This window comes from Thamnophis elegans, chromosome 2, assembly GCF_009769535.1.
Source record: "Thamnophis elegans isolate rThaEle1 chromosome 2, rThaEle1.pri, whole genome shotgun sequence".
NCBI lineage: Eukaryota > Metazoa > Chordata > Lepidosauria > Squamata > Colubridae > Thamnophis > Thamnophis elegans.
This window is the reverse complement of record NC_045542.1, coordinates 45,376,179-45,403,538: the sequence shown is the minus strand read 5'-3', so window position 1 is coordinate 45,403,538 and position 27,360 is coordinate 45,376,179. Positions and strand designations below refer to the sequence as shown.

Genomic DNA, 27,360 nt, shown 5'->3' with positions numbered 1-27,360 from the left:
TCATGGAGCTGGGGTTGGCGTGGTGCATGACATGGGCATGACGCATCCAGCTTGTGGGCCCTCAGTTTGACACCCCTGGCATAGACCATCATCCAGTAATGTATACGTTATGTTATAATCTTAACCTTGGGAAATGGCTTGGATTGCAAAATAACAACAATGACAAAAAACAGCAGCAACAAACTGGCTCTCATAAGGAATTGAAAGACGTCAGTCACAGCATTTTTTTTCTGGGTTGCAAGTAAGCTTAGCACCACCATGCCCTGTCTAATTACAAATCATTACTAACCACTACCAAGACAGTGTTTAATCCCCCTTCCCTTCTCCGGTAGTTGGGCTAAGAAGGCCCTTACTGAAGCAGGAGGTCTCTGCCCGCAAGCCCCAAACGCTCCTCACACAGCCGATTCCGTTCTTCCTCGGCATCTAGATCGATGACATGCATAGGCCTCGCTGTGCCAGCTGTGGAAAACAGAGTGGGAGAGCAAGGAGTAATATATCAGCTGCCGATATTAATGTCCAGGGACGGGAGTGGAGGTTCTCCCATATTCCCGGTGACACAAACAAGTGTAGAGTCAAGAGACTCAAGACGATCACATTGGTGGATATATGCGAGAACAGTTACCCAATCAAAGGGGATAAAACATGTTTTGAGCTCTAAGAAAAAAATAATAATATCCAGAAGTGGCTCCGGCAGACACTCCTCTAGATTCACTGACGTATAAGAAGGGGAAGCACAGCACCATCAACACTTGCAATTCTATTATTACAACCTGTCTCAATAAACGTAGTTCTAGTCCTCCTGGTCTGGTTTACCTAGAAGAGCTGCCAACAAAACCCAGGAAAAGAGGAAAAAGATGGACTTGAAAATAGTCCCCTTTCACACTCCTGTCCATTCTGCATCTAGATGGGATTTCCATCTAGAGCAGTAATGGTGAACCTTTTCGGCACCGAGTGCCAAAAATGGAATGTGTGCACACTCGTTGGGGTTGCAATCCAGAAGAGGAGTTGTCAGAGGTGGCAGGCACGTTCTGGAAAATGAACTCCCAATTTCCGGCGCGCACATGCGCACTGGCCAGCTAGTCTTCCAGTTACTGGGACCCATCCGTGTGCAATGATCAGCTGGCTGGCGTGCATGTTCACGCTGAAAAGACGGAAGATCAGCTCTTCCAGTTTCTGGCACTGCCACACGCACAAAAGCCAGCTGATTTTCATTTCATTTATTGAATTTATAGGCCGCCCAATCCCGGAGGACTCCAGGCGGCTTACCGAAATGAAAAATTGTCACGCGCATGCATACCAGAAACCTGGAAGAGGAATGGGAGACACCGGGCGTGCCAGGCAACATGGCTCCGCGTGCCCTTTTGGGCACGCGTGCCATAGGTTCGCCATGATGGATCTAGAGTGAAGATATAGTCCAGGACCTAACTTCCTTAAAAGTCTTTAGCTAAATTCAAGTGCTGGAGGTTTTGATTTCCAAAGTGGAAGGCTATGAATGAGGAGCTAAATCTATTTAATATTTGGCTTCAGGCTGAAGCCCGTTTTGTATGTTCATACAAAAGGGGCTTCTTGAATCAAATGGGCCACACCACTGCCTAGTCTCCCTCCCTGATAAGTCTCCTATTCCCTACTTCCCAATCTCCCAAGGCTAACACCCCCACCCACCCCGGCCCTTTAATGTACAAGGCAGAAGAGAGGATCCCTCTTTAATCATACAAACCACAGAGCACTAATGGTACTTACGCTTAGGCCAATGCTTGTATCTCCTGTAGCAGAGAGCAGTGATAGAATTATGAGAGGAAGCACAATTTATGTGCTTATGCCCCCTCCCCGCCCCACAAATCACATAGTTTGTAAAACATCAACTGCCTATTATTTTATTCTCTAATGTTTGTTACCTTTGAGGCCCATGGCAGTCCGGCTCTGCCGACTGGAGCTAGATCCATAGGCTGGCTCTGGCCGACTTAAGGTGTCCTTTTGACGAGCCACAGCCACAGCAATGCCCACTGGAGGCTGACGCACCTCCCCATCCCCATGGCTGAGGTCATGGTCTCTGCTGCGGGCACAGTCTGAGCGTTCCAGATCCTGCTGTCCTTTGGTCCCCAAATGTTTGCCCCCATCCTGATGGGCACAGCTGCCCTTGAGGCTGCCCAGCCCCACATAAGGAGCCTTCTGGCCCACAATAAGTGCTTGGTTGCTGTATTTGAGCAGGTTTTTCATGGCTGACACTTCGTCAGGAGGAGTCTGCATTTCCTGTGTGAGCACAGAGCCCTGGGTCATGAGGGCAGCCTGCTGGAGGCTGCTGCTAAACGGGTCCAAGTAAGAGCCTTTTCTCTCCTCTGCCATGGACAAAGGAGGGCCCTGGCCCTGGACTGGCCATGGTGGCAAGTGGGGCCCACTGTAGCCCAGAGAGCCGAGCTCCATGGATTTGCGCTTGGATTCTGCGTGAGCGCCTGCCTGCTCCATTTCGGTCTGCAAATGCTGCTGGTGGCGGATGCGAGCCACTTTCTGGGTGCTGGAAACTGGCGGCTCCTTAGGGGCCTTGTCTAAAGTGCAGCAGGACTGGCTGAGTTTGCACAGCGTCTCTTGGGAGTTAGGCCGGGTGCAGTCTTGAGGTGGTATCATCTCAAAATGCCCGCCCTTAGGTTGGTGGGGCAAGCTGCCAAAATGGCTGTCAGGACCAGTGCTATTCAGGTACTCCAGCCCTTTCAGGCGGGCGTTGGTATTTTGGGGCCAGTCCAGCCTCCGCTCCACTTTGCCCTCAGCTTTGAAGTGAGAGAAATGATGGTGCCCATAGGTGGCGGGGTGCTCCGGGCCCATCTCGTGGGGGCGCTCTTTGCCCTCGCAGGGCTCCGAAGGGACCTGAAAGGAGCGACTCTTGTCAGTCAGGTGGCCTACCGAAGGCACAAAAGTGGCTCCGCTAATCCGTAGCTCCCGGCTGGCCTTGTCCTGCAGGGGACACATTCCATCTGGGCTGGAATGAAGCTGCAGGCAGGGAAAGCTGCCCGTTGTCGTGCTCAGGGCAGGGGGCCCAGTGGGCAGACTGGATGGGACAGTGTAGGAGACCGAGTGGTGCAACATTTGTCTTCGCTCCAGGCACTCACTGTAGGACTGAGGAGGCTCATGGTGGCCAAGGTCCTTGGCACAACGGCTCTGGGCAACAGCATGGCGTGGTAGAAGGCCTCCGCCACAACTGGGGAGGACGGCTTTGCCCGAGTCACCATTCAGTACCTTGGAGCTCAGCAGGCATGAGGGCAAATATTTGGGCCGGTTGTCACAAGAACCCCGCTGGAGAGTCCCTTCCTTGCAGTTGATTTCTGGTGTCATGGGCATCACCAGCTTGTGCCGCTCCTTGGCCTCCTCTTCAGCTGCTCGCTCCTTGCTCTCACCCTTGGTGCCTTTCTCCTTCGACACTGCACAGCGCTCATAGTCTTTGTGGCACTTCTGCCCATGTCCAGCTTCCCGGTCCCGGCTGCAGGAGCCAATCGGATGTCCAGGGGCTGCCCGGGCAATGCTGGGGAAATTGTGATTGGTTGAAAGCAGTGTAGGTTGAGCTGGAAGGTTCCGCAGGTAGAAATTATCTACAGAAAGAAGGGAAGAGATTAAGAAAAGACTGCCACCGACAACAATGTGGCCTAGATCACAATGTGCAACAATCACACTCCTAAGAATAGCCTAGCAGTTCTAAGTGCCCATGCCTTGTGGCACTAAGGAATGCTGGAAATAAAAGCTCCCTGGTTTGCAGAGGCACGCTTACAAAGCAGCAGCCGACCTAGCTAAATGCCTGGTGCCCACCTGCAAGACTTAGTGGAGTTGAAGCTGGCTATCAGATACACTTCAGTTCCAGAAAAGTCCATTTTCCTCCTTTCCTCTACCTTCCCTTTGCAGCTGCCCACTAAATCTGTGTCCTTGGTAAGATAACAATTACACCATGCTTCCCCTGTCCCTTGAGGCAGAGTCAGACATACCACATAGTCAAACCCAATACTTGCCTTTCTGGCTTTCATAAAAACGATGCTGGCCATACAGGACATTGTTGTTTCCATGGTGATCCAAGTGGCTCATGGGAAGAAAAGTGGATGCTAAGCTCCCAGAGAACCTCGGGTAACCTGGAGCTAAAACAAGAGGCATTGAGGAATGACAGGCCCATGTCACAACACAACAGTCACAAAGCCAAGTTACTGGGCCTTAGTTTGATCTGTCTCTATGCATAGGTTGAAAGAGGATTGCTGGGGCAAATTCAAAGTCTTTTGTCAGATTATTATTTGGGCTATATTAAGCACTGCTAGGCAGTAGCCGGCTATGGGATGGACCACAGCTAAAAGGGTTGGTACTGAACCAGAAAACTCTCTGGTACTAGTTTAGCAGAAGAATCTCACAAAACACATCTGGCAAAAGAAGGACGCCTGGAAAAACAGCTACACACGGAGGGAGCAAAACACACTATTCTCCTGATCATAAGAAACTCTTGATGGATATTGATCTCTGGCTTCTTTATAAAGCCCAGTGCCAGGAGTCCGTAGAAAATTATGAAGGAAAAAAACGTAGGCTAACGAGGCTGGGGCTATTATGCCTAAATGTATCACAATTCCGCGCCCAGGTGACTAAAACTCTGCAAACAAACTAACATTATGCTTAGGCATATATTCGCATCAGTTTGCTGTTCTTGAAAACATCACATTCTGAAATAACCTTTTAATGCGTCGGGAAGAAGGATTGAAGTGAGAACAGCCTTATTAGCAAGGGTATGCAGATGAGGGCGAAGAGCATCACAAGCAAAGAACAAGGGGTGATAAAAGGACCGAAGATCCTAATCTAGCCATTGCAACTGCTGCTCTGGGTTCATGACATATCCCGGAAATGTAGCTCTTTGCTTAAAGTATTAAGTGAAAAGAATCTGGCTCATATAATCTTATTCCATGCCTGGGCACTCTAGCAGAAAACACATTAAATCCACAAAACCACTGACACCACTTCCCTTACTATAGTCCATCTTCTTGGCTTCCTACAATCTAGTTCTAGGTTTTAAATCAAATGTCAGTAAAGTTTTTATTTGTAGAAATAAAAGGAAAAGCTTACCCCCCACCCCACTAAGATAGGTATTATACAGAGCTGTAGTGGCCCAGTGGTCAGAATGCAGTACTGCAAGCTGCTTCTGCTGACTGCCAGATATCTGCAGTTCAGCAGTTCGATTCTGGCTGGCTCAAGGTTGACTCAGCCTTCCATCCTTCTGAGGTCGGTAAAATGAGGACCCAGATTGTAAGAGGGAGAGGGGGCGCAATATGCTGGATCTGTAAACCGCTTACAGAGTGCTGTAAAGCACTGAAAAGCTGTATATAAATCTAAGTGCTATTGCTAATGCTAAGGGCTATTACTAAAATTGCCCACTGTAGTCTCAAAAAGAAGCTTTTCATCAGGGCTGTCCAGGGTGGAGGGGGAGGGGGGACAAAAATCAAGATGGCAGCGAGCTGCAACTGCACTAGTGAAGTGTCACTCCAGTGTTATGTGTATTGTGTGTAAAGGGACTGAGACCGCTCAGCCGTTCCAGAGACATCCTGAGCAAGTTCAGGTAGTTGCTTCAGCAAAAGGGGCAAGTCAGCTTCATCCCTCCAGTTTGAAAAAGGAGGGGAATTACTGATTTGCCTGGTAGAGCAAAAATCCGCACAGCAAGGCTCGTTTTAAAAAGGAACAAGAATACAACAACAACCCCTGCAAACAAAAGAATAGGGAAAGGGTTGCTGTTATATCAGTTCAAAAAATGAAATTACCTCTTTTGCTGAATATTTTAAAAAGATACCAAATGACAGGATTGGCTTAAAAAAACAACAAAAAAAATAAAAGTTGACTGAGATTAGTAAAATATTAACAGAAATATTACTAATATTCAATTCCCCAAGAAAACTGTTGCTTGCTTGTTTGTTTGTTTGTTTGTTTGTTTGTTTCATTCCTTTGGAGAATACCACACTATTAGTATTACTTTTTAAAGACATTGAACTATATTAAAAAGACATCGCCTCATCTTTCTCATAGTATGAAGCGTGTACAAAAAAATGAAGCCTGTACCAAGTGTATCCAGGTGTGCAAGCTCGCATAGGCGTGTACATTCACCTACATCCTCAACACAAAAAAGGTGAATTGCATGGATGAGCAATCAGAAAGTGAGCAAGATCCTCAGCCTCTCAGAGCTATTATCCTGTAGCTGAACCCAGAGGAACAGCTCCCCCCCCCGCCCCCATCATGACTCAGAGCTTCCCAGGCTAAAGGCCAAACAATGGCCATGAGGATAGTAACATCAAGCCAAGTATGTTATGTCCTTCCTTCCTTCCTTCCCTCCTAGAAGTTCTTCCCAAACTATCCTGTGGAATCCTCTTTTTCAATGGTTCCTTCACAGCAGGATGGAAGGCAGCCTTCCCTGCCCCTGGCCTGCCAGACTGATCTCCCCAACAAGCAGGCTGCTCCCCATAGCTAGCAGCTCTGCTGCTGCACCCCAGTTAGACCGGCTGCCCGTCAGCATCACGCAGACAGCATTGCCTGCACCCCGCCCCCAACAGACCCGACATGCCGGAAGCTAGCTGGCAGCCGTTCAAGCTAGCAGTCGGGCTGGCTGCCAGGGCACGGTGCCAGCAGCACCTTGCCGCTCACACTTTAACTTTCTGCATCTTGCAAGAAGGAAAAAACGCTGGGGGAAGGGCACGACAAGAGGCCGCCGCTGCAGGGGAGAGAAAGCACAAGTGCATTAAAGAAACTAAAAGTAGTTTGTGGCCACCAGCTCAGCACAGCGGGAAAGGTGGGACCGGGGGGGGGGATTGGAGTGGGATTGGGGCGATTAGGAAGAGCAGTGGCTTGGGAGCCCAAAGGATAAGAGTGGGGAGGGAGCGAGGCAGGCGATCTTAGGATTGAGGCTAAAGCATACGGAGAGAACTTTGTAAGTTCCACTGAAAGGCAGCGAGTGATGTGACAGTGTAACTGCATTTGGAGACAGCCTGAAGAACATTGGCTGAACTGTGGAAAGGGAGTTCAGGCCCAGAACAACCACAGGAAGGTCCAAGGGGAGGGGGGGAGTGAGGGCTAGCAACAGCATGGGGATTGGGGGACAAGGCATCCATCTATCTATTGCATAGACCAGACCTGCTGCACATTCATTCTCCAAGTCCAAACACTTGGCCCAAGGGTCCTCTAAGAAACAGGAAAGAGAAGAGAGAACTTTTCTGAAATACTTTCAGGGTCCCTCAAGCCAAAACAGAAAAGGAGAAACTGCAGGTAATTCCCTGGATTCCCTTGCCAACCGACCCCCTTCCCTCTCTGCAGTGTGCTAACCAGCATAAATCAGGAAAAAAACAGCTCTAACTCTAGGCTGTGTGAAGTTAAATGGAGCTGTTTCCTGCGTGACGTGGTCAGGGGGGCTGGGGATGGAAAAAAGGGACTCCAAAAATCAGAGGGTCTCCTAACCATCTACCATATCAAAATGCCTCAGGGTGCTCATTTGTCAAATCACTTTTATTTCTACTTCAATCCACAGCCTTCCTGCATCCCATTGTATCTTCTTCTTGCTATCTAACAACAGCCAGAACGCCAAGCAACTGAGAATTCTTACACCTGAATTCTCCTGTCTGCACAGTCCTTTTTTTCTAAGAAAACTGTAGAACAATGGGGAACTATACTTGTATGGGCAAATTAATGAGATCTCCTCTGCCACTGCAGATCGGGGCTATATGTCTTCTATTATTCTACCTGTACAGAATATTGGGGGGGAAATAGTGGATTTGACAATTTTTAGACTGTGCCAGTGACGTGGATATATCTGCAATATCAGGCATCTGAAGATCTCGCACTTCCATACTCTACCCATCTGCCTATTAAAGGACACTTCTAAGAAACATCCTTATTTAGAAACTATGCCGCCGCACCCAAGTGCCTCCACCAACTCTCCTTACCTTCATGTGAATGTGAGAACCAAATCTGAGAGGTGCCGGAGTGGGGGCCATGGAAGGCAGGTTCAGATGGGGATGATGTCGGTCCCGTAGGATGCGGAGGTGCTGCTGAGCCCAAACTGCTGCTTAGGAAGCTGCCCATAAAGGATGAGGCAGGTGAGTTTCCCATCAACCCACTTCCTGCTGGTGCACAAAGAAGGAAAGACCGTGTCAGGGTACAGATGGACAGATGATGCTCAGCAACCTCCCCATAATTGTGCACGCTCGATACTTTTGCTGAGAAGTAGCTGATTTCAATTGATCAAAAACTCTGTTCGTTTCAGGCACTGGGTTTGCAGGAGAGGGGGGGGGGAAATACGCTCAGCAGAAGCATAGTCCTCCCACATGCCCTGACACAGAGTCTCTAGATGCATAAACAGTTTGCCACTCAATCTGGCAGCTCTGATGGGCACAATATTATCCAGTTGCTGTTGGCTTTGGGGAAAAGAGTTGGCATTAATGTTAGTGCCCACAGAAGACCTCTTGGAGTCTCAAGCTGGCTAAATCTTCCAAGTATGCTACATCATTAAAGCAGTAGTGTATGTGTTGTTTTCTACCAATAGCTGTCTGTACATCATACATACTTATCAGAAAACAAGCGATTGTACACATGTACACTGAGACGAAAATGTGAACAAGAAGCAAAGAATCCATTGGAATACCCGCCTGCAACCTTGTCAGCAATCACACTTCAACTCAACACCAGGCGTTTCAACACGAATGCACGAGTCCTGGAGGGCGAGCTAATGAGAACAATCCATGCACACGTTCTTCCACTGCCATTCCAGAATGGTAGGGGGGGGATAATAATCATGGGAAAATGAATTAGAGGGAACCACGTTCTCCACAGGATATATTCAAAAATTACAAGTGCAGCATAAACATAAATGCAAAAAAACCCCACAAAGCTGTGATATAGAAATTCGACGTCACATACATGTCTCAGAAAAATGGAGTAATGGGAGGGGATCCCATCCTTCAATGTTTTGAATCACTGAAATTCTTCACTTAAAGACAAAAGGTCTTCTTCCTTTGCCTGATTCCAGAGTTATTGTTTCAATCGCTTATGCATCCTAACGCACTTCCCCAATACAGCAATCCTTTGGACATATTAAAGAGACACCTAACAATTAATTCTGAAAGACAGTGGAGGTTGCAACACTATTGCTGTGCAAAGAAATGCATTCTTCCGGGAGTAATGTAATTTGGGAACACTGAACTCATGTGAGATTGGCTAGTACCTTCGGGGAAGTGAATGCAGTTCATGCAAGAGTGCAGGTGACGTGATATACACCTGTATTACTTTACTCATACAAGTAGACTGCTTATGAAAGGGTTTTTCCCCCAATTTGTGATTGTCAGAACAAACACAAACTAAGAAATATCCATAATTTACAGATGTCATCAGGGACTCCAGTACCAATTGATCACTGTTATATCTGCCGTGTACAATATAACAACGATTGGAGGGGAAACCTTTCCCAATTCTTCTAAGTTTGCTTCACTTCGAATGTGCCTTAGTAGGTTAAATACTGTCCAGACCCACAAGTACCAAAATATGCATTAAGTGTGAATGGGTATGTCTTAAGTTTGATATTGTTTCTACCCTGTTTCCCTGAAAATAAGACCTCCCCAGGACAATAAGCCCAATCAGACTTTTGAGTGCATGCGCTAAAATAAGCCCTCCCCCCCAAAAAATATTGCAACATAGCAACTGCCATGAGGTGACTATGCTCACTGCCTCCTGCACCTCAAAAATATTAAGACCTCCCCGAAAATAAGGCCAAGTGCTTACTTCGGGGGTAAAAAGAAAATAAGATCCTGTCTTATTTTCGGGAAAACATGGTATGGCTTCAGCATCAACACAACAAACAATGTTCTTTACAAGTTGGGCACAACCCCAAATTTCTACTTTTCACACTGTTGTTAAAAATGTGTGACCCTGCTAAAAAAAGGGGGGGGAACACTATCCTTGTGATTATATGAGAGGCTGCTAATAAAGCCCTGTACTATCTATGGGCAATAGGCCTGGATTTTTAGTCATGATCCCTAGGTATTTGACGTGGGTGAGTGTTTGATGAAGCATCCAACTAAGAAGCAGGAAGTTCTCACTTTAAGCCAGCCCACGCTCCCTAGCTAATCCCATTGGGATGCCTCAATGATGAGTATGGGGATGTGGTTTACACAGCACTGGCCAAGGACACTCCCCACAGCTGGGATGGAGATGGGAACTTAGGCATTAGCTAGGAAAGTCCCTTTCTGGACACTATGAAGTGGTCAAGTCAAATCTGGACGGCTCCATGTATGCCCAGGCTGGTGTTTCTACAGCTCATCACCACAGGCAAGGAAAGGGATAGTGAGAATCAAGAGGATTCCTTTGAAGCTGTAGGATTTCTTCTCTTGCAACAACCAGCCTTTGTCAATGAGCATTCAGATCTGAGATCTTTACAACCTCAAAAGAACATACAGCAGGCCTCCTTCATCCCAGGGTCCCTCTCTCCGTCATGCCTACTTCTCTCTCCCTATCTGCCTAACCTGTACATTCCCTTATGACCTTATAATTCCTATACTGACTTGTTTTACAAAGCAACCTCATTGGGTTTTATCTTTGCAGCAATGTTTCCTCTAAGCTGTGGCTTGAGTGCAGAGGCTGTTGTGCACGCTGGCATGGAGGACTTAGTCTTCTGCTCACTGTCAAAGACAACACTTTAGCGGGATAGGTTTTTACAAACGGCTAAGCAGAGAAAAGGGACGCAGTGGCTCAGATGCTGAGCTTGTCGATCGGAAGGTTGGCAGTTCAGCGATTTGAAAATTTAATATTTTTATTAAAAATGCGCACTTTATACAACAATTAAATTTTTGGTTGAGTTAAAATAGGTAGCCTCATTTTTTCTCCTCTGGAGAGCTTAAACATGCAAAAAAGTATATAAAACAATTAGCTGCCACCCTCATCAGCCAAGGGTTGCTGTCTCCAACACCCCTCGCCAATGTCAAACCAATGGCTGCCGAGAATATATCATGACTTGTACATCTGCTTCCCTAGCTTAGAGGAAGCTCTGCTCTGGACACAGTTGACCCCTTTATATCCCATCCCATGAAATTCAATCTGCCATACATTCCCAAATCTAGTTTGCTCCTTGAAACATAGTATTTTCTCTCTGACATACATACAGAGAGTTTAGTTTCTTTCAGATATGTTGTCTGTACATAGGCTCTTATTTTTCAAGTGGTCCAATAACCATTGGGATAACGGAGCTGGCTTCCTTGCACACCTCTGCTCAAACAAAAGCAACGTAACTGCACCTCCACTACATTTTGGTTCCAATCCCACCTCAGCTACTGGTGATCTAGGACAAAACAAAGCTCCCAACTTCCCCCACCATGCCCTTGCAAAATTGGGCTGAAATCTATCTATATAAAAACAGCTGTGGGTGTGTATGTTGCAGCATTTCCCCCTATAAAAAAATACCTGGGCAATGCTGGGTTATCAGAAAGTAATGAAATAATTAATAGTAGAATTTTAATGGTACAAGAAAGGAACTAGTCTTTTTAAGTGCCAAACACAACCTCCCAATCTTTGAAAATTTATAAATTTGTTTCTCCCAAGCAGCATTATGTGAAATTTCATGCTCCGTTCCATTTAAGAATATGCCTTAAACATGGCGCCGATCCCTTACGATTAGTGGGCACATCTTATTCAACTTGTCAGAAGGCAGAAGATGTCCATGAGTATTCAAGAGAGGAAAAAGAAGAAGGATTTAAATTTCCCTTCCTAAGGGACAACACATTGTAGTAGTATCTTCCCTCTTCCTTCAAAATGTTGCTGCTAATCTTGGAAAATGGACTCTCTTTCCCTCTCCTTTATTTTATATATAGATGGTCTTCGATTTACAGCCGCAGCTAGGAGTAAATTTCAATTGTAAGTCATGAAAGTCTTAAGTTGAGGCACCCACATGACTGGACCATAGTTTTTGATGTTTTTTCTAGGGTCATTAAATGAAACCTGTGGTTGTTAGTCTGAATCCATTCTTATAAATGGGTGGGGGTTTTTTTGTCAGAAACCAGTAAAAAAAACAAAAAACACCACAAAACAATGGTCATGCGACTCCAGGATACTGTAGTTAGTCGTAAACATGAGCTGGTAGATGAGCACCCAAAATATAGTCTTGTGACTGCGGGAAGGGAGAGTGTAACATTTTGCAATGGTCAGTAATACTTTGCAAGCTATAAACCATCCCTTCCGAGGGCCATCTTACAAGGGTCAGGTTAAATGACTCATAAGTTGAGGACTACCTGTGTCCCTATTTAATTCGTACATACTATACACATTCTTTACTGAAACACATCCCTCCCTCTCCACCAAGTCCTGCTGTGGTGTCTCATCATGGCCAGGATTTATGTGTTGCTTGGTAGGATGAGTATTGAATTCTGGGAGTGTATGCTATGTATGTGCTCCCAGCAGGGTCAACCAAGGCATGAAGGTTATCCCAGCTGCCCAACTAAAGCAAAGAGGTGTTCATATTAGGCAGCAAGGAAGCCAAAGTCAAGATCTCGGGAAGGAACTTAACAGAAGAATTTCAGAAAGCTGTTAGGAAAGACAAAAAGCAGTATTACAACAACATCTGAAAAGATACTGAAGAGAAAGGCAGACATGGAAAAAAGAAGGAAGGTCTTCCAAGATTCCTCTGAAGTCAGAAGGTGGTTTCAGCCTCCCTATTGGTATGCTAAGGGATGCCAGTGGACATATAGTAACTAATTCCAAGAAGATCAAACGAAGATGAAAGGAATACATTGAAACTCCATACAGCAGAGATGTCAATATCCATGATACTTAGAAGATGTTCTCTACTTACAAGTAGCTCTAGTACTATCGTAAAAGATAAAGTTAGATCGGCCCTTTAACTAGTCTCTACTTGAGTCAGAAGGTTACAGGAATTAACAGAATACCTATAGAAATAAGGTAAGCTATAAGAAGAATCAGTAAAGTTCTAAGCAAATTATGGCAGCAAATTTGGCAAACCATGAAACGACTGGAAGAGATCAATCTCCATACCATTACCAAAGAAAAGAGAGGAAGCTGGATATGCAAGCTATGTTACAATAGCCTTAATGTCACACACTAACAAAATAATACCTGGGAACATCCAACACAGGTTAGAGAGCCCTCCATGGAAAAAGAGATGCCAGATGTTTCAGCTGGCTTTAGAAAAAGCTGAGGAACACAAGACATCACTACTAATGCACGATGGGTAATTGAGAAAAATACCAAAAAAAATACGAAAAAGAAGTCAATATGTGCTTCATTGATTATAGAAAAGCTTCTGATTGCGTCATCATGAGAAACTGTGCAATAGTGTAGGGAAACTCTGAGCTCCTCATTGTCTTCATATGAAAACTATACACAGGTGAGAAATCCTCAGAAAGTCGCCAAACAACCTGTTCCAGGTTGGCAGAGAGGTGATTGAAGGCTGTATCCTCTCCCCTTATTTATGAAGCTTATGTGTGTGATACCTATTAAGGATCATAGAATGGGATGAAAATGAGCAATTTTCATACAGAAACATCCATAACTAGTGTTAGACTAATGACACAATTCTGGTGGGTGCCCAGAAGATGTAAATGACTAGATCTTCATGGAGAAATGATTAGTATTAATTAGGATTATTTGAAATAATAGAGACATACGTTTACTTTGGAGTAAGCCTGATGTATATATTTGTAGCTGTACCAAAGAAAATCAGAAGTCATTCTTTCTCTTTCCCCCCTTCTATTTCCTTCTCTGCACTTTTATTATTTCCTGAATCTTTTTCTAATTTTCTATGTCTATTTGTTTATCTTTTAACTTTGTTTTTTTTAGAAAAATCAATAAAGTTATATAAAAAACTATTGATTTTCAAAAACACAAGGTCAAAATATAAACAGACAAGAAAATAAGATTTGAAAAAGAAGAAAGATCAAGAGGGGGGAAGGGTGCAAAAAAAAAAGAAAAATAGAAAAACCTGATTTTCTTTGTACAGATATGAAATATATCTATACATATAAATTTATATACATATAAATTTATATATATATATATATATATATATATATATATATATATATATATATATATATATATATATATATATATATAACCAAAAATATATTTTAGAAAGTCAAACAGATAAAATGCCATCCATAGAAAGGTAATAATGAAAGTATGTCATACAGAGGATAGGCATATCTTACTGTACTGTCAACACCCTGGCTCTTAAAAAAATAGAGAAATATCACGGAGAAAATTTTTATCTGGGGATATATTATATCTTGGTGGTTTTTCCCAAGTAAAAGTGGGTTTTTGCAGTTTCCAGAGATAGAATAGATTTGATTTGATTATAACTTCAGGAAAACATTCTGTAAAACAGGAGTGACAAAGGATAGCTATTCCAAATTCAACATCTAGCGTAGGAAGGAACATAGCTAAAAAAAAAAAGGCTATAAATTAAAATCTACAGCACCAGACTTATTCCACCTGAAGGCCAAACACCAGTAAATGTACTGTATAGAGAGGGAGACATGCTTTTACATATGATTTAGGGGAAAATGCCAGTTTATGGAACTACAGCCAAATTGCAGATTCAAGTTCAGCAGAGCCGAAATCTTCTTTCCTTACAGTCTACCTGGCATCTAGAGTAATGATGTAACAAACAGCAGATCAAAAGCCTTCCCCCATCCTCTGGCTACAGAGAATATTTTTTGCATCCTCCTCTTCAAAAATCAGCTCTGTTTGCAGTCCTGATGTCCAATCAGGTAATTGGCTGTCATGCAATCAGAGCTTGCCCACCCACTCGGCTCCCCAGTCTCGGACCACACAACATTCCACACAGCCCACAGGTTTTTCTCCAACTGGCCAGTGCTGCTTCAGACAGCTGCAGCAGTTACTCTTTCCGTGCTGTTCTTCTTGCCCCCCCCCTCCCCTCACCTCATCCAGCTGTGTGGCATACTGATAATACTTGCAGACCAGGCTGTGTTGCTGAAAATAATCCTTCCCCTTGCATTAGGCCTCACAAATCCTGATGCCATCTTGGGGGCAGAACAGTTGCCCTTTCACGCTAATCTGCCAAGGAGACGGGATAAATAGGAAGGAGGGGAACAGTTGCCGTTTCCAGACCAAGCCTATTTGAGAAGCCCGTGTGCAGCCTTTTGGCTTGCATCTCCCTGAGAACAGAGCCCCGTGCCTCGTCTCTCTCACGCTTGCCAGCGTTTCCCAGCCTGTGAGTCACAAAATGCTGGCAGCTCCTGCTCCCCTGACTCTGCAGCTGATCAGCCCCTCGCCAACTTCCCACTCCCTTCTCAAACTGCATCCTTAGTGCTGAGCCTCTCACACTCATAAACTGAAATCCAGATTTGGGTAGCTCCATCCCCCTGATACGTTTGTGTATTCATAATAACTATTGAGTTTGAGCGGGAAAGTTTATTGGCATAAAAAATGCTGACCACTCTTAGGGTCCCAGTGGGGCATTAGTAATGAAGCAGAAGAATAGTCCTAGCAATAGCACTTAGACTTATATACCATATTATAGTGCTTTACAGCCTTCTCTGGGACACAGTGGCTCACTGGCTAACACGCTGAGCTTGTCGATTAGAAAGCTCGGCAGTTCGGTGGTTTGAATCCCTAGGGTCGCGTAACGGAGTGAGCTCCCATTACTTGTCCCAGCTTCTGCCAACCTAGCAGTTTGAAAAGCATGTAAAAATGCTAGTAGAAAAATAGGAACCACCGTTGGTGGGATGGTAACAGTGTTCCGTGCACCTTCGGCATTTATTCATGCCGGCCACATGACCATGGAGACGTCTTCAGACAGTGCTGGTTTTTCGGCTTTGAAATGGAGATGAGCACTGCCCCCTAGAGTTCGAGAACGACTAGCACATATGTGCAAGGGGAACCTTTACCTTTACCTTACAGCATTCTCTAAGTACTTTACAGGGTCAGCATATCGTTCCCAACAATCTGGGACCTGATTATACTGACCTCAGAAGGATGGAAGGCTAAGTCAATCTTGAGCTGGTCAGGATCGAACTCCTGGCAATGGAATGCAGAGTTAGCCTGCAATACTGCATTCTAACCACTGTAATATCACAGCTCTTAGTCCTAGTTCTAGTCCTATCCACATTATAGGTAGCAGTAGAGTAAGAAACAACTCCCTTTAGTAACAGTAATCTGCAGCAGACGAGAGCAACTTTGTTGTAGTGGTTAAGGCATCAATAGAAACTGAGAGACTGGGAGTTCTAGTCCTTCCTTGGGTACAAAACCAACTGTGGGACTTTAGACCAGTCACTTTCTCTCAGTCCTAAGGAAGGAGACAATGGCAAACCACTTTTGAAAAGTTACAAAGAGAACTGTAAGGAACTTGTCTCTCGTGGGTGGTTAGTGGGCCACGCAGAAGAACCCTTTGCCTTATTTTTTATATTTGAAACTCCAAGTTTTCAAAACTCCACTGTCTCAAGGAAGGATGAGGCTGATAAGAGAAGCAGCAACACCAAAACACAAAAGTTCCATAAATGAAGACAACGCCTTGTATCCATTCATGCCTGAAAAAGATCTATGAAGAAGGACACGTAAAGAGGCACGTGTAAAGCCTCTACTGGAAATTCTATGTCCCTAATGGTACCACCATGCATGAGTAGTGATGGAGTGAATGGAGAACCTCTCCATTAATATATATACATTTCAAAGTCTTAAAAGATAAAATATCTGGTTGGGTTGGCTTGCTGAGGCTCAAGTACAAATGTCCCATTTTTTCCTACACCGAGTGTCAATTGCTAATTGTTTACATTCCAAACTGTTCTGGGATTCAGTACTTTAAGAAGAGAAGCACCAGTCGGTTAACAATGAGGACATTATACATGGCAATCGTTGACTGTAAAGTTTGCCTGTATCACATACTGTAGAGTTTAGGTTTAGGTCCTACTAAATTCACTGTGCTTTACGTAATGGATTTATTACAAGCTGTGGATAACACAGTCAAAGAGAAAGATGTCTATGAAAGAAACCCGCCTTTAACTATACAAGAAAGGCTGAGAGAGCAACCATTTCCCATGGCTTCCCATTGCTTCCAAACTCTCTTGTGGGTTCCGGGAAACAGATCTTTGTGGATTCCTCTCTACAGGAGGTTTCACTCATCTCTGGCCATCGGAAGGAGGAAAATTAATAATCTTGGCCTAATGAAATCCTCATAGTAGCAAACCAAGCCCCCAAATTCTTAGCAAGCAAACCATTAGAACTGGGAGCAATGCCATACAGCAGTCTGTGGAAGAGCTGAGTTGCACTGTTTTCCTGGTTCTTCAACAAGTAGCAGAAAATGGGAATTCCCACCTTAAAAAAGAAGAAATATCTATTTCCTTCTTTCCCCACTGGGCAGGAATTACTATAATCTCTTCCATAATGTCAGTGTGAATATTTAAACCAATAGCTGCGTAGAAGGCGATGCAATTGTGTGCAACATTCTGTCCACCTTGGTGCATTTTCCTCCTCTTTAATGCACAGTATTCAATGTCCAAGCTGAGAAGTGGAAGGGCTCCAGCTGGTCTGAAAACTCCAACTCCAATACTAGGGTCAAACTACACATTATTTCAAAGCAAGGATGAAGAACCCTCGTACTGTTAAAACTCCCAGCCTCATCCCACATTGCTGGTTCTGCTGGGAATTGCTTAGCATCAATTGGAAAGCCACAATTTTTGCCGATTTCCCCTCCCCACCAACCTTTTTAGTGTAAAAGTAAGTGTAACAGAACCTTAGGGAATGTTTTTGCTCCACAATATGTTGTAATCTCAATTTAAGATGTGTGCGTGCAGTTTCCATTAAACAATGCAGTTTGCACTGAACAGATCACTTTTTGACATACTAAATTGCTGGGGTTGCAATTGTAAGAGGAGAATTAATATCTCCCTACACTGCACAATATGGATAAAATCCAATGTACTGAACATAATTTTGAGGGGGAAATGGCAATGGGTAGTTACCTTATTAAAGTAGTATGTAGGTTGACCTCTATAGTTACAACTATTATGATTATTTAATGATGAAGAAAAATAATAATGACAAATGTATGTTTACAGGTACTCCTCATTTAGCAACCACAATTAGGTCCAGCAACTTGGGTGATAAGTGAAGCGTTCACTAAGATAAACTGTGTTTATACTGTTACTTCAGTTTTCCTTTGCTTTACAGATCCACAAAGTTTGTAGGCTTGGTATTAACTGAGAACAATTACTGTACGACAGCTGCTAAACAAGGACTATTGTATAGCAAAGCTTTTTCTATGTCCCATAAATCAATGGATCACTTTATTTTTTACTTGATATTTGTACTTTTGAATTCTGATATTGCAGGCAGATCCCCAAGCTAAGAAGTACCCCTGGTTATTACAAAGGTTACTTACTCCAAATCATAGCAGATGGCCAAACAAAAGGAAAAACAAAGAATTCAAGAAGAGGTGCAACCACCAATAATATAATAAAACCAACTTTCAAGATGGTTCACCCTCAGCATTAAGCCATGAAGGGCTGAATAAGTCACCTTGTACTAAGCCAGCCTTTCTCAATTTGGCTGATGTAATCAGGGAATTGCAGCTGAGCAACAAGCTGGAGAAAGTTACAGTAAGCTATAGACTAATGTTTAATAAACCACAATGGTTGGATTACTGTGCTAAATTACAACTAAACAAATCTTGCGATCCCTTAGGAGTGTGCATGACCCCCTCCTCAGATTCCCAAGGTTACCACCCTCCTCCTTTTCCACTTGGCTTAATTGTACTCCAAACTCTTCATAGCAAGACAACACTGGCCATTTCATGCCGCGTGATGTGAACAAGGTGTGCTGCCAAAAAAGGTGCCTGAATAACACTAAATGTGGGACCTAGCTCAGCTTTGGGAGAGGGAATTCAAATTTTCTTTTAAAAGGACCTGAAAAGACTTTAATGTGAGCCCCGGAGTCTGACCGGCATGTAGACAGTTTCTATATACTAGAAGCAAAAAGCACTTCTCTTTCTTTGGATGAGAGAAAGAGACCCCACCCAAGATTTAATTAAATTCACAAAGATACAAGACTGATTTCTGTTATAGGAGAGACAGTTTTTACTACCATAAATTGTAGAAAATCTTTTGACCCTGGAGGTTTGCAAATTGAGAGGGGGAGACATGTACAGTAAATGGAATACAACCAAGTGCCAGTATCTGTCCAATGGTCAAACTGGGAGCAGCTTTGTGGAATAAATACTAACAGGGAGTGTTTCTCTTAAAATTAAGAGAGGTGTCAAATTCAACTGAGCAAAAGAACAGAACACCCTCTCCCAAGCAGAAGCTGGTTCAGACAACTAACTACACTTTGTAGCTAGAGGTCAAGGAAGACAGCTTGCTCCCAGATACATTTTGTCTTTGTAAAAGCCTTAGCTACCCAGCTTACCAAGGCCTATGTCTGGCCTGCTTCGCTGGTTTGCAATGCATGCGTTAGGCTAACCACACCTAACAATTTCCCGTTGTGAATCAGCATTGCCTCAAGTCAATTATAGTTAAACTAAAGCAACCAGCTCCAGATGGGATACTAGTTGGATACTTATTTCTACTCCTAGATTTTACCCACTGGCTGCTTTCCATTTCCCTGAATTTCAAAGTTAAGATGGACCTTCTGGTTCCATCCCGCCCATCCCCCCAAGACATGAGGCTGAAGTATTCTTCCAGTCCAAAGCCACACAACTCCTCCTTCTTGATTTGGTACATCCCCCAGTGTGGAAAATATGAGGAATGTTAAGTAGGTGAGTATGAAAAACATCTGTAGCTTTGGGTGAGAAAATGACACTACAAAGCCCCATTCTGAGAGTCAACATTCCTTTCATCAAATAACTTATCCATTGTGTGTGAAAGGGCAGAGATTCATTCGCATCAATACTCAGAGAAAGCTCTTTAATTGGCCACAGGCTGTTGAAGCCCCTGGCAGCCAGATTCCCTTATTTTAAAGGTACTACATCCCCATAACTCTTTACCCCATTTATACACAAACACACATGCACACACAACAAAACTTCAGGATGTCTACAATTGCAGATATTGTTGTTCCAGAGTCCTGTTTAGTTTGAAACTGGTATTTGGCAACCCTAATGTAATTTCAGAAGTGATACCACCACTGCAATTAGTGAACAAGGGGCTAAATCCAGGTTGGCCCCATTTTACCCAAGCAACTAAATCCGTCCCAAGATCATCAGCTGAAGCAGCATAGGCCACATATTCTCCACAGAGCTGGCCTTGATTGCTGTTGCCACAGTAAACAACCATTGTTCTCCAGACCCATCAGGCTGCACAGCTTATTTTTCTGGGCACCAACCTATCCACGATCCGTTTTTTTTTTTTTAGTTCCGAGCCCATCTCCTTTACAAAAGCAAGGTAGTAGAGAACCGGACTCACGGTATCTGGATTGGGTTACTGTGTATGGAAGAAGCAGGATGAGTTCGGGATGCCTATGTAGCCTAGAAAAGCTCTAATTTGAGAACACCCGGCAAAAAGTATTATGAAACGGAAATACCAAATAGGTGATGTACATCTTTCATTGGTCCAACCTTTGAGTGATAAAACAATTCGGGCAGAAAAGGAAAAAGAAATTTTGCTCTACCGATATTATATGGATCTGAACAGTTAAAACTCAACTGCTGATTTCAGATAACCCAAAAAGCCATTCGTCTACAAAACTACAAAGTATTTACAACATATTTATGTATTTGATTTTTACCCTGCCTTTATAACTTTCTAAGTAACTCAAGGCAATCAACATCCATAGTATTCCCTTCTCCTATTTCTCCCATAACAACAACCCTATGAGGTGTGTTGGACTGAGAGATGGTTGGGGGGAGCAACATTGCAATATGTAAACAAAATCAGGAAGAATATACTATAAAGGAGCTGCAGTGGCGCAATGGTTGAAGTGCAGCATTGCAGGCTACTTCTGCTGATACCCGGCTGCCAGCAGTTTGGCAGATTGAATCTCACCAGGCTGAAGGTTGAGTCAGCCTTCCATCCTTCCAAGGTGGGTAAAATGAGGATCCAGATTGTTGGGGAAAATATGCTGCCTCTGTAAACCGCTTAGAGGGAGCTGTAAAGCACTGTGAAGTGGGGTATAAGTCTAAGTGCTACTGCTATAAAGGGATGGGGGGGGGGAATTGTAAGTTTTTTTTATTACTTTAACTATAACCTTCCTGTTTTACATTACACGTTTTCATCTGTTATTTCGTACTTCCATGTACACATACACAACTCATGTCTCTCTAAACAAATTAAACACTAGGAGGAACAATTTGTTTATTTGTTCACCAAAATGCAAAATGGAGTGGCTATAAACAGCGAAGGTTCCATAGCTTCATTCATATTCAAAAGTGCTAAGCAAATCTTTTAAAGACGATTCAAAACGTTTACACTGGCTTGAGACATCACAGTGGATCTGCAGGTTCAATGTGATGGATCTGGCAAAACTCCATGAAGTTTGCATTCCAAACCAGCTGTGACCTGAAAAAGAAGCTGAAATCTCAAAACTGAATAAAAGAAGGGAGATATTGGATATGAAGGCAAAAGGGGACTTTGGAGTGTAAAGGAGGTGCTTGTGTAGCACTTGTCTGTAACTTCTTAAGCTCTTGTGGCTTCCTCTCTGCAGCTGTTATGCAACCCCAGGAAAAGTCATGTTTTGTTTAAAGGGTTGCAGACAGGTGCAACATGCGTGTCCCTGCATGCTCTGAATTCCACAACCTCAAAAGATAGGTGTGGGTGCGATGCAGGTCAGGGAGGAGGGCGGAGACACTGCAATGTGTAAACAGAGCCAAGATGAATATACTGTAAAGGAGAGGAGACAAATTGTTCATTTTTACATTATAGTTTTCATATGTCACCACCACAAAATAATAAGAAACAGCATCATTTTCAGCAATCGTGATGACAAAAAGGGCAGTTAATAATTGCTTCCAGCTTTGGGGCCACTTTTATGCACCCCACTGATAAGAATCAGTCCCCTGAAGCTGCTTGACCTTTTCCCACTCCATTCCTGGTCCAATATTGGAAGAAAAGAGAAGTGGTTGGAATCCATAGTAGCATAGTCCAGGATACAGATCAGAAGTTGTGCAAGGCGTAATTGGCATAGCTGGGTAAGAGATCTCACCCAACCTGAGTCTTGGGAGAAGAGGGGAGACCTTTGCAGCTCCTCATCTGGTTTTAGTGGCTGGAGAAGGAAGTTAAATTCTTAAGAGATAAGCCTAGCCCTACACAGCTTTGCTGGGAAAAGATGCAAGATCTAGAACAGGCTCAAAAAGAATCTTCAGTCCTGGGTTCAATTGTGAAGACTCCTTCTTAGCCTATACTTGGAGTTTCAGGGCAGATCCACCCTGTATCCACCCTCTTCAGGTCCCCAGAAGGGGTTACTACCACTTCTTAAGGGCAAGAATGGATAATATAGTTCTCTACTGACCTCCAGCACATTGCAGCTATCCATATTGTGAAGCTCCAGAGCTCTTGAGAGTGGATGATCTGAAATGTTTACTTTAGATCTAGTGTTTGCCCTCAGCTTCATTTGGCTATTACCCCTAGTCCATTCTCTCCCTTCCCACAACTGATAACTGGCTTATGTGGCCATTTTGTCCCAGGTTGCTGGTTTTCTGCTGGTTTTCTGCTGGATGATAGCTGTTTGTTGTTGTTTTTTGTTCACTCAGAGTTCATCCAGTGATAGCTTGTTTATGCCAATGATTTTTCCTCACCACCTTTTTCCACTGCCTCCAAAACCTTATTGCTCCATTCAAGACTGATTAGACACAAGTAAAAACAACCAACTAGGTCCTTCAATGGTCATACTTCAGACTAAGAGCTATCCTAGTCATATGGTCAATCTGTTGCAATCCTGACCAGAATTTCTAAAGCTGGGATTTTCTATCAACTGAGAGAGAGAAGAAGAGTTGCCATGGATTCCTAGACATTTTAATATATTAAGTTATTCAATATCTTTCCCGCCCCTCAAATTTAATATTTTATTTCTAACAGTCTGTGAACAATGGAAGTATTTCCCATGGCTTCTGTGCTTAGAGATTAAAAACATATCCCACTTTTTCAAATACACAGTTATTTCATACATTTTTCTTGGAAAAATTTTTGGGGCCTACCCAGCTCATATGAGGCTCTTCACTATTTATTATTTAATGCATTTAAGTATTTAAATTTATATGCCACCCATCTCCCCAGAGATAACTGTAGGCGGCTCACAATCATATTTAGTGCACATTGTTGCCTCAAAGAAATTATGTGTCCTTGCGTATCTCTTATGCGTCCTCACAATGAACAAACTATCCATCTAAAAGCCTGTCCATGAACCCAAAACCAGAAGTGCATCCAATTATAAATTATTGCAATATAACATTTATACATAGTACGAACAATGGAACGAGGGGGTCTACATTTAAATAATGCTGCTAAACAACAGAGGTATAGAGCTGAGGACTGAACAGGTTATGTATATATGAGAAGCCAGAAACCTGGAAGGCTAAATATATCTCACCTCTTGTAAATATATAAATTGTAAGTATATTTCAACAGTCCTCAGCGAAATGCCGAGAATTGTGATGTATTTGCTATTGTGAAATGAGTAGAATTTTTTTTCATCTACTGTTGGATTGCTCCAATTTTACACAATAAAGGGGACAGACAAACTGACCCATTCACAGCTAACATCAAATGCAGAGTGTGTATCATTAGAGAAGATCCACAGCCTTTTGTACACTGAAAGTATTTTCTCCCTGCTTCTTTGGAGAAGAGTGGCTCAGAATAAGGAATAACTTGCCACAGGGGTCTTTAATGAATTACTAGTACATGTCTGTCTCCAGGCCTGCTTAATGAGGGCCTACGTGAAAGGGGACTACTATTTCTCCCTTTCAGAGCAAACTCTTTGGCCCCTAAGATCTGCCATAATGAGTCAGGGAATGGCTATGTAGCTCTGTGCTTGTGGGTGTAATGAAGGCAGAACTTGGCTCTAGTGTTATAGTTATTAAATTATTCTTTTTGGAGGAAATTTTAAGGAAGGAAGAGGCCTGAGAAACAGCCCTGTGTTTTCAAGCAAGCACAGAGGCCAGTTTGAAGCCAACTGCATGGTTCGAATATTAGCTTTTATATATCAGAAAAATGTATCTTAAGAATGGTTAGTGCCTAAGTGCTTTTGAGTATGGATAAAGTATAATTCTTTTCCTTTTGTAAAGGCAGCCAGCATCAAAGTACCTCTGAGTATTTCTTTAATTTGCATATACACTGGAAGATTAGAATACCATCAAGGGCACAATGCTTTAGAGTTAGGTTCACCAATCACGTTAAGCTATGGGTGTGAACCCAGCCTCCGTGGTTAATAAACCATACTTTATGGCTTCGTATATTGTGTAAACCCAGCCAACTGTGCTCAGTTCAATACGCCATGGTGGACTAAACTATGACTTACTACAAGCAAACCATGTCAAGGATCACATGACAGGAGTGTTTTTTCATTTCTTTCAGTTTCTATAATGATGGCGGAGAACAGCTAGCAAAATTTTGGGTAGTTTGTAGTCAAACCCATGAAACAGTTCTCTTGAAAGAGAGATTCATGGATGGTTGTGAGATTTGAGAACTTAGGCATTACCGGTAATTTAAAACATTTTTTCTCCAGGAGGAATATTTTGCCTTCGCAGAAAACTGTCTAAAAATAAATACAGCATTTGCCCTAAACATTTAATATACAACCCAAAAAAGAAAAAGGAAAAGGAGGTAATTATGGTGTTTAAAACTCACAACTTTAGCATTTTTAATTCAAGGTTCTGACACACATTTGGGTGTGATTATCCAGACTTGCAATACCAAGGCATTATCTGCTTTATATACATTTAAATTGCTCCTTTCTATGCTCCATATAAAGAATTCCTGACTTTGGGCTCAAAGGACTGACACCCTCTGTCAAGTTCTTATATTAGCTGCATAATTAAATAAGTGATCCCAAGGCACTGGAAAATTAATCTATGAATTCTTTGAAGACCAACTGTTGCTAAATGAAGGGTAGGGGCAAAAGAGTAGATCACCAATATTTTACGGAACGTTACCAGTTTCAACTGGTAAGCGCTAATGGTAATATGGTGTGGGCTCTCACAAAAATTAAAAACACCTCCTACTACCAGGTGAAAAGCAGACAGGAACAAACTGGTTGATTTTCCACAATAGCATTACTTGGGAACTACTATCCCAGAAGTAGGGCATGGCTCTAAGCTTCATTTCTTGGCAAACGAGACTTGTTAAAAGCCATCCAGCTTGCATTATGTATCCTTGGCATAGCTCAGCATTAGGATGCCCAAACTCTCGGCAGATACATCACCAGCCAGCTGTGCTATGTGCCCAGCATTGGATTGTGCAGCCCATTTCCTGCCTTCAAAGGCATGTGAGAAATTTCTACCTTTCCAAAACAAACAAGCCATAAAGATTCCCCAGGCACCAACCTGCTCTCCCAATTGCTTTCCAATGAGACCCTTCTGTGTTTATATACCTGGCACTGTGAGAAAATACTTGAATACAATATAAACACTAACTGTCCAATTATGCCCCCTCTTCTTCTCTGGCTTGGGGTTTTTGTCAGATGCAGAACTCCTGTTTCCTCCCTCCCCAGCCTGTGAATCTCCTCTGAGAGGATGTCTTAAGCGAGGCCTATAATCAATGCCCAGCTTAATAGCTGACACTGGCAAGCCTAAGAGAAAAATAGCCTCAAACTGGCCTGAATTACAGGTAATTAATTGTAATTGGATATAAACTCTCACTGGGTCTTTTCAGACTGTATACAGGTTAGTGTGGAATTTTGATGTGTATATTTCAAAATTCCTCCCAGCCATAGTAAGGGATACGAAAGAAGGCTGCAGAAGTGTGACACGCTGAGCCAAATCTATCAGCTTCTTCCATAACATAGGAGTGTCTAGTCTTATAATAACATCACAACCCAATTTTAGTAAAGGGACAGTTCTGAATTGGCAGTGGCATCAGGATTTACACCATTGCTTCTCTAGTACCCATTTTGGTAACTCCTGCTCTGGGTCAGCATGACCTGCACTCTTAAGTCAGTTCAAAATTGTGCAATATGAATATTCAAATTCTCCAATATGAATAATATATGTTTAAATCAACCTGAATACATGCATTGATTCATCAAAATTCTTCTAGGGTTTCCCTTTTCAAAGGATATGAAAACTATTTGACAAGAGGCTCAATGCAGCAGTGTGGGCACAGGAAAGGAGAGTGAGAAAAGCATTGAAATGACAAGCAGTTAGTCAGCAAGATAAAGAGAATGACTAACAAAAGGGCTCTCCCTCCTCATAATACATGAGAACTTTTATTTTATTTTATTTTATTTATTTAGTTTGTCAAACATGTAGGAAATAACAGGTGTAAGTATAAACATGGACATGAATACAGGAAATGGGTATGAATAAATGGGGACAATAGGACAGCACGCTGGTGCGTTTATGCATGCCCCCTACAGGAAAGGGGTGAGGTCCACACTAGACAGTTTAAGGTTAAAGTTTTGGGGGTTTGGGGATGTAGCAACAGAGTTGGGTAGTGCATTCCAGGCATTGACCACTCTGTTGCTGAAGTCGTATTTTCTGCAATCGAGTTGTTATTGTGGTTGAAGCTGAAGTAGTTTGCTTCAACCGCAATAATACAATGATTATAATAAGTAATAATAAAACAATAATTGCTTTTTTGCGATGAAGCATATTTTGGGAACCCGACCATGTGGTTTTGTTCAACCAAATCACAGTTTATTGAAATGTGTCATCCCCCTCCCCCCACCTTACAATTTAGGAAAAAGATACTCAAACTTTAAAGTTTGGAATTTAAACTTAGCTCAAACTTTAAAGCTTTGGCACTTGCTGACTAACTCCAATAATTCCTTTGTTGTTGTTTTTTGCAACTTCACCAGACAGAGCCCATTAGCTACAGTATTTGCAGCAATTGCCAAAGCTAGAATTTGATTTAAGAAGATAGATAAGGCTGCTAATCCTATGGCACTTTCCTGAGCCTCTGCCACGTTATATACAAAGGAGTTTGTTTTCAAGGAAGTATGTTCAGGATTGCTCAGAGTTTCTTAAGATACCAAACACAAGAGTTCACATGACTATGAGAGAGACGAAGGTAATTAGAATACATGCATATTGATTGTCTCCCTTTCATCCTCAGGGCTCTTCCGTCTTCAACAATTGAAGTTTAAAAACGTAGCAGATAGTATTTTTGATCATGGAAATACAATAGTGGTAAAAACAGTTACGAGTTGAATTTCTACCTACAACAACTGCTGGATAAATTCTGCCAATTGGGTCTATCATTAACTGGACAACCC

General features: G+C 43.0%; 1 protein-coding gene across 6 annotated transcripts in view; it reads right to left on the bottom strand.

Moving 5' to 3' along the window:
• The window catches only part of BAHCC1 (BAH domain and coiled-coil containing 1), a 133,056-nt gene that overhangs the window by 43,309 nt on the left and 62,387 nt on the right, over positions 1-27,360 (bottom strand). For 5 of the 6 annotated variants that reach the window (XM_032209182.1, XM_032209183.1, XM_032209179.1 and 2 more), the window contains 4 exons: positions 7,932-8,111; positions 3,990-4,112; positions 1,896-3,578; positions 354-459 (listed from right to left, as the gene is read on the bottom strand). In XM_032209182.1, the coding sequence (XP_032065073.1) occupies positions 354-459; positions 1,896-3,578; positions 3,990-4,112; positions 7,932-8,111 (2,092 nt within the window). The remainder of the gene's footprint in view (positions 1-353; positions 460-1,895; positions 3,579-3,989; positions 4,113-7,931; positions 8,112-27,360) is intronic. The other variant, XM_032209184.1, reaches the window with a different exon arrangement.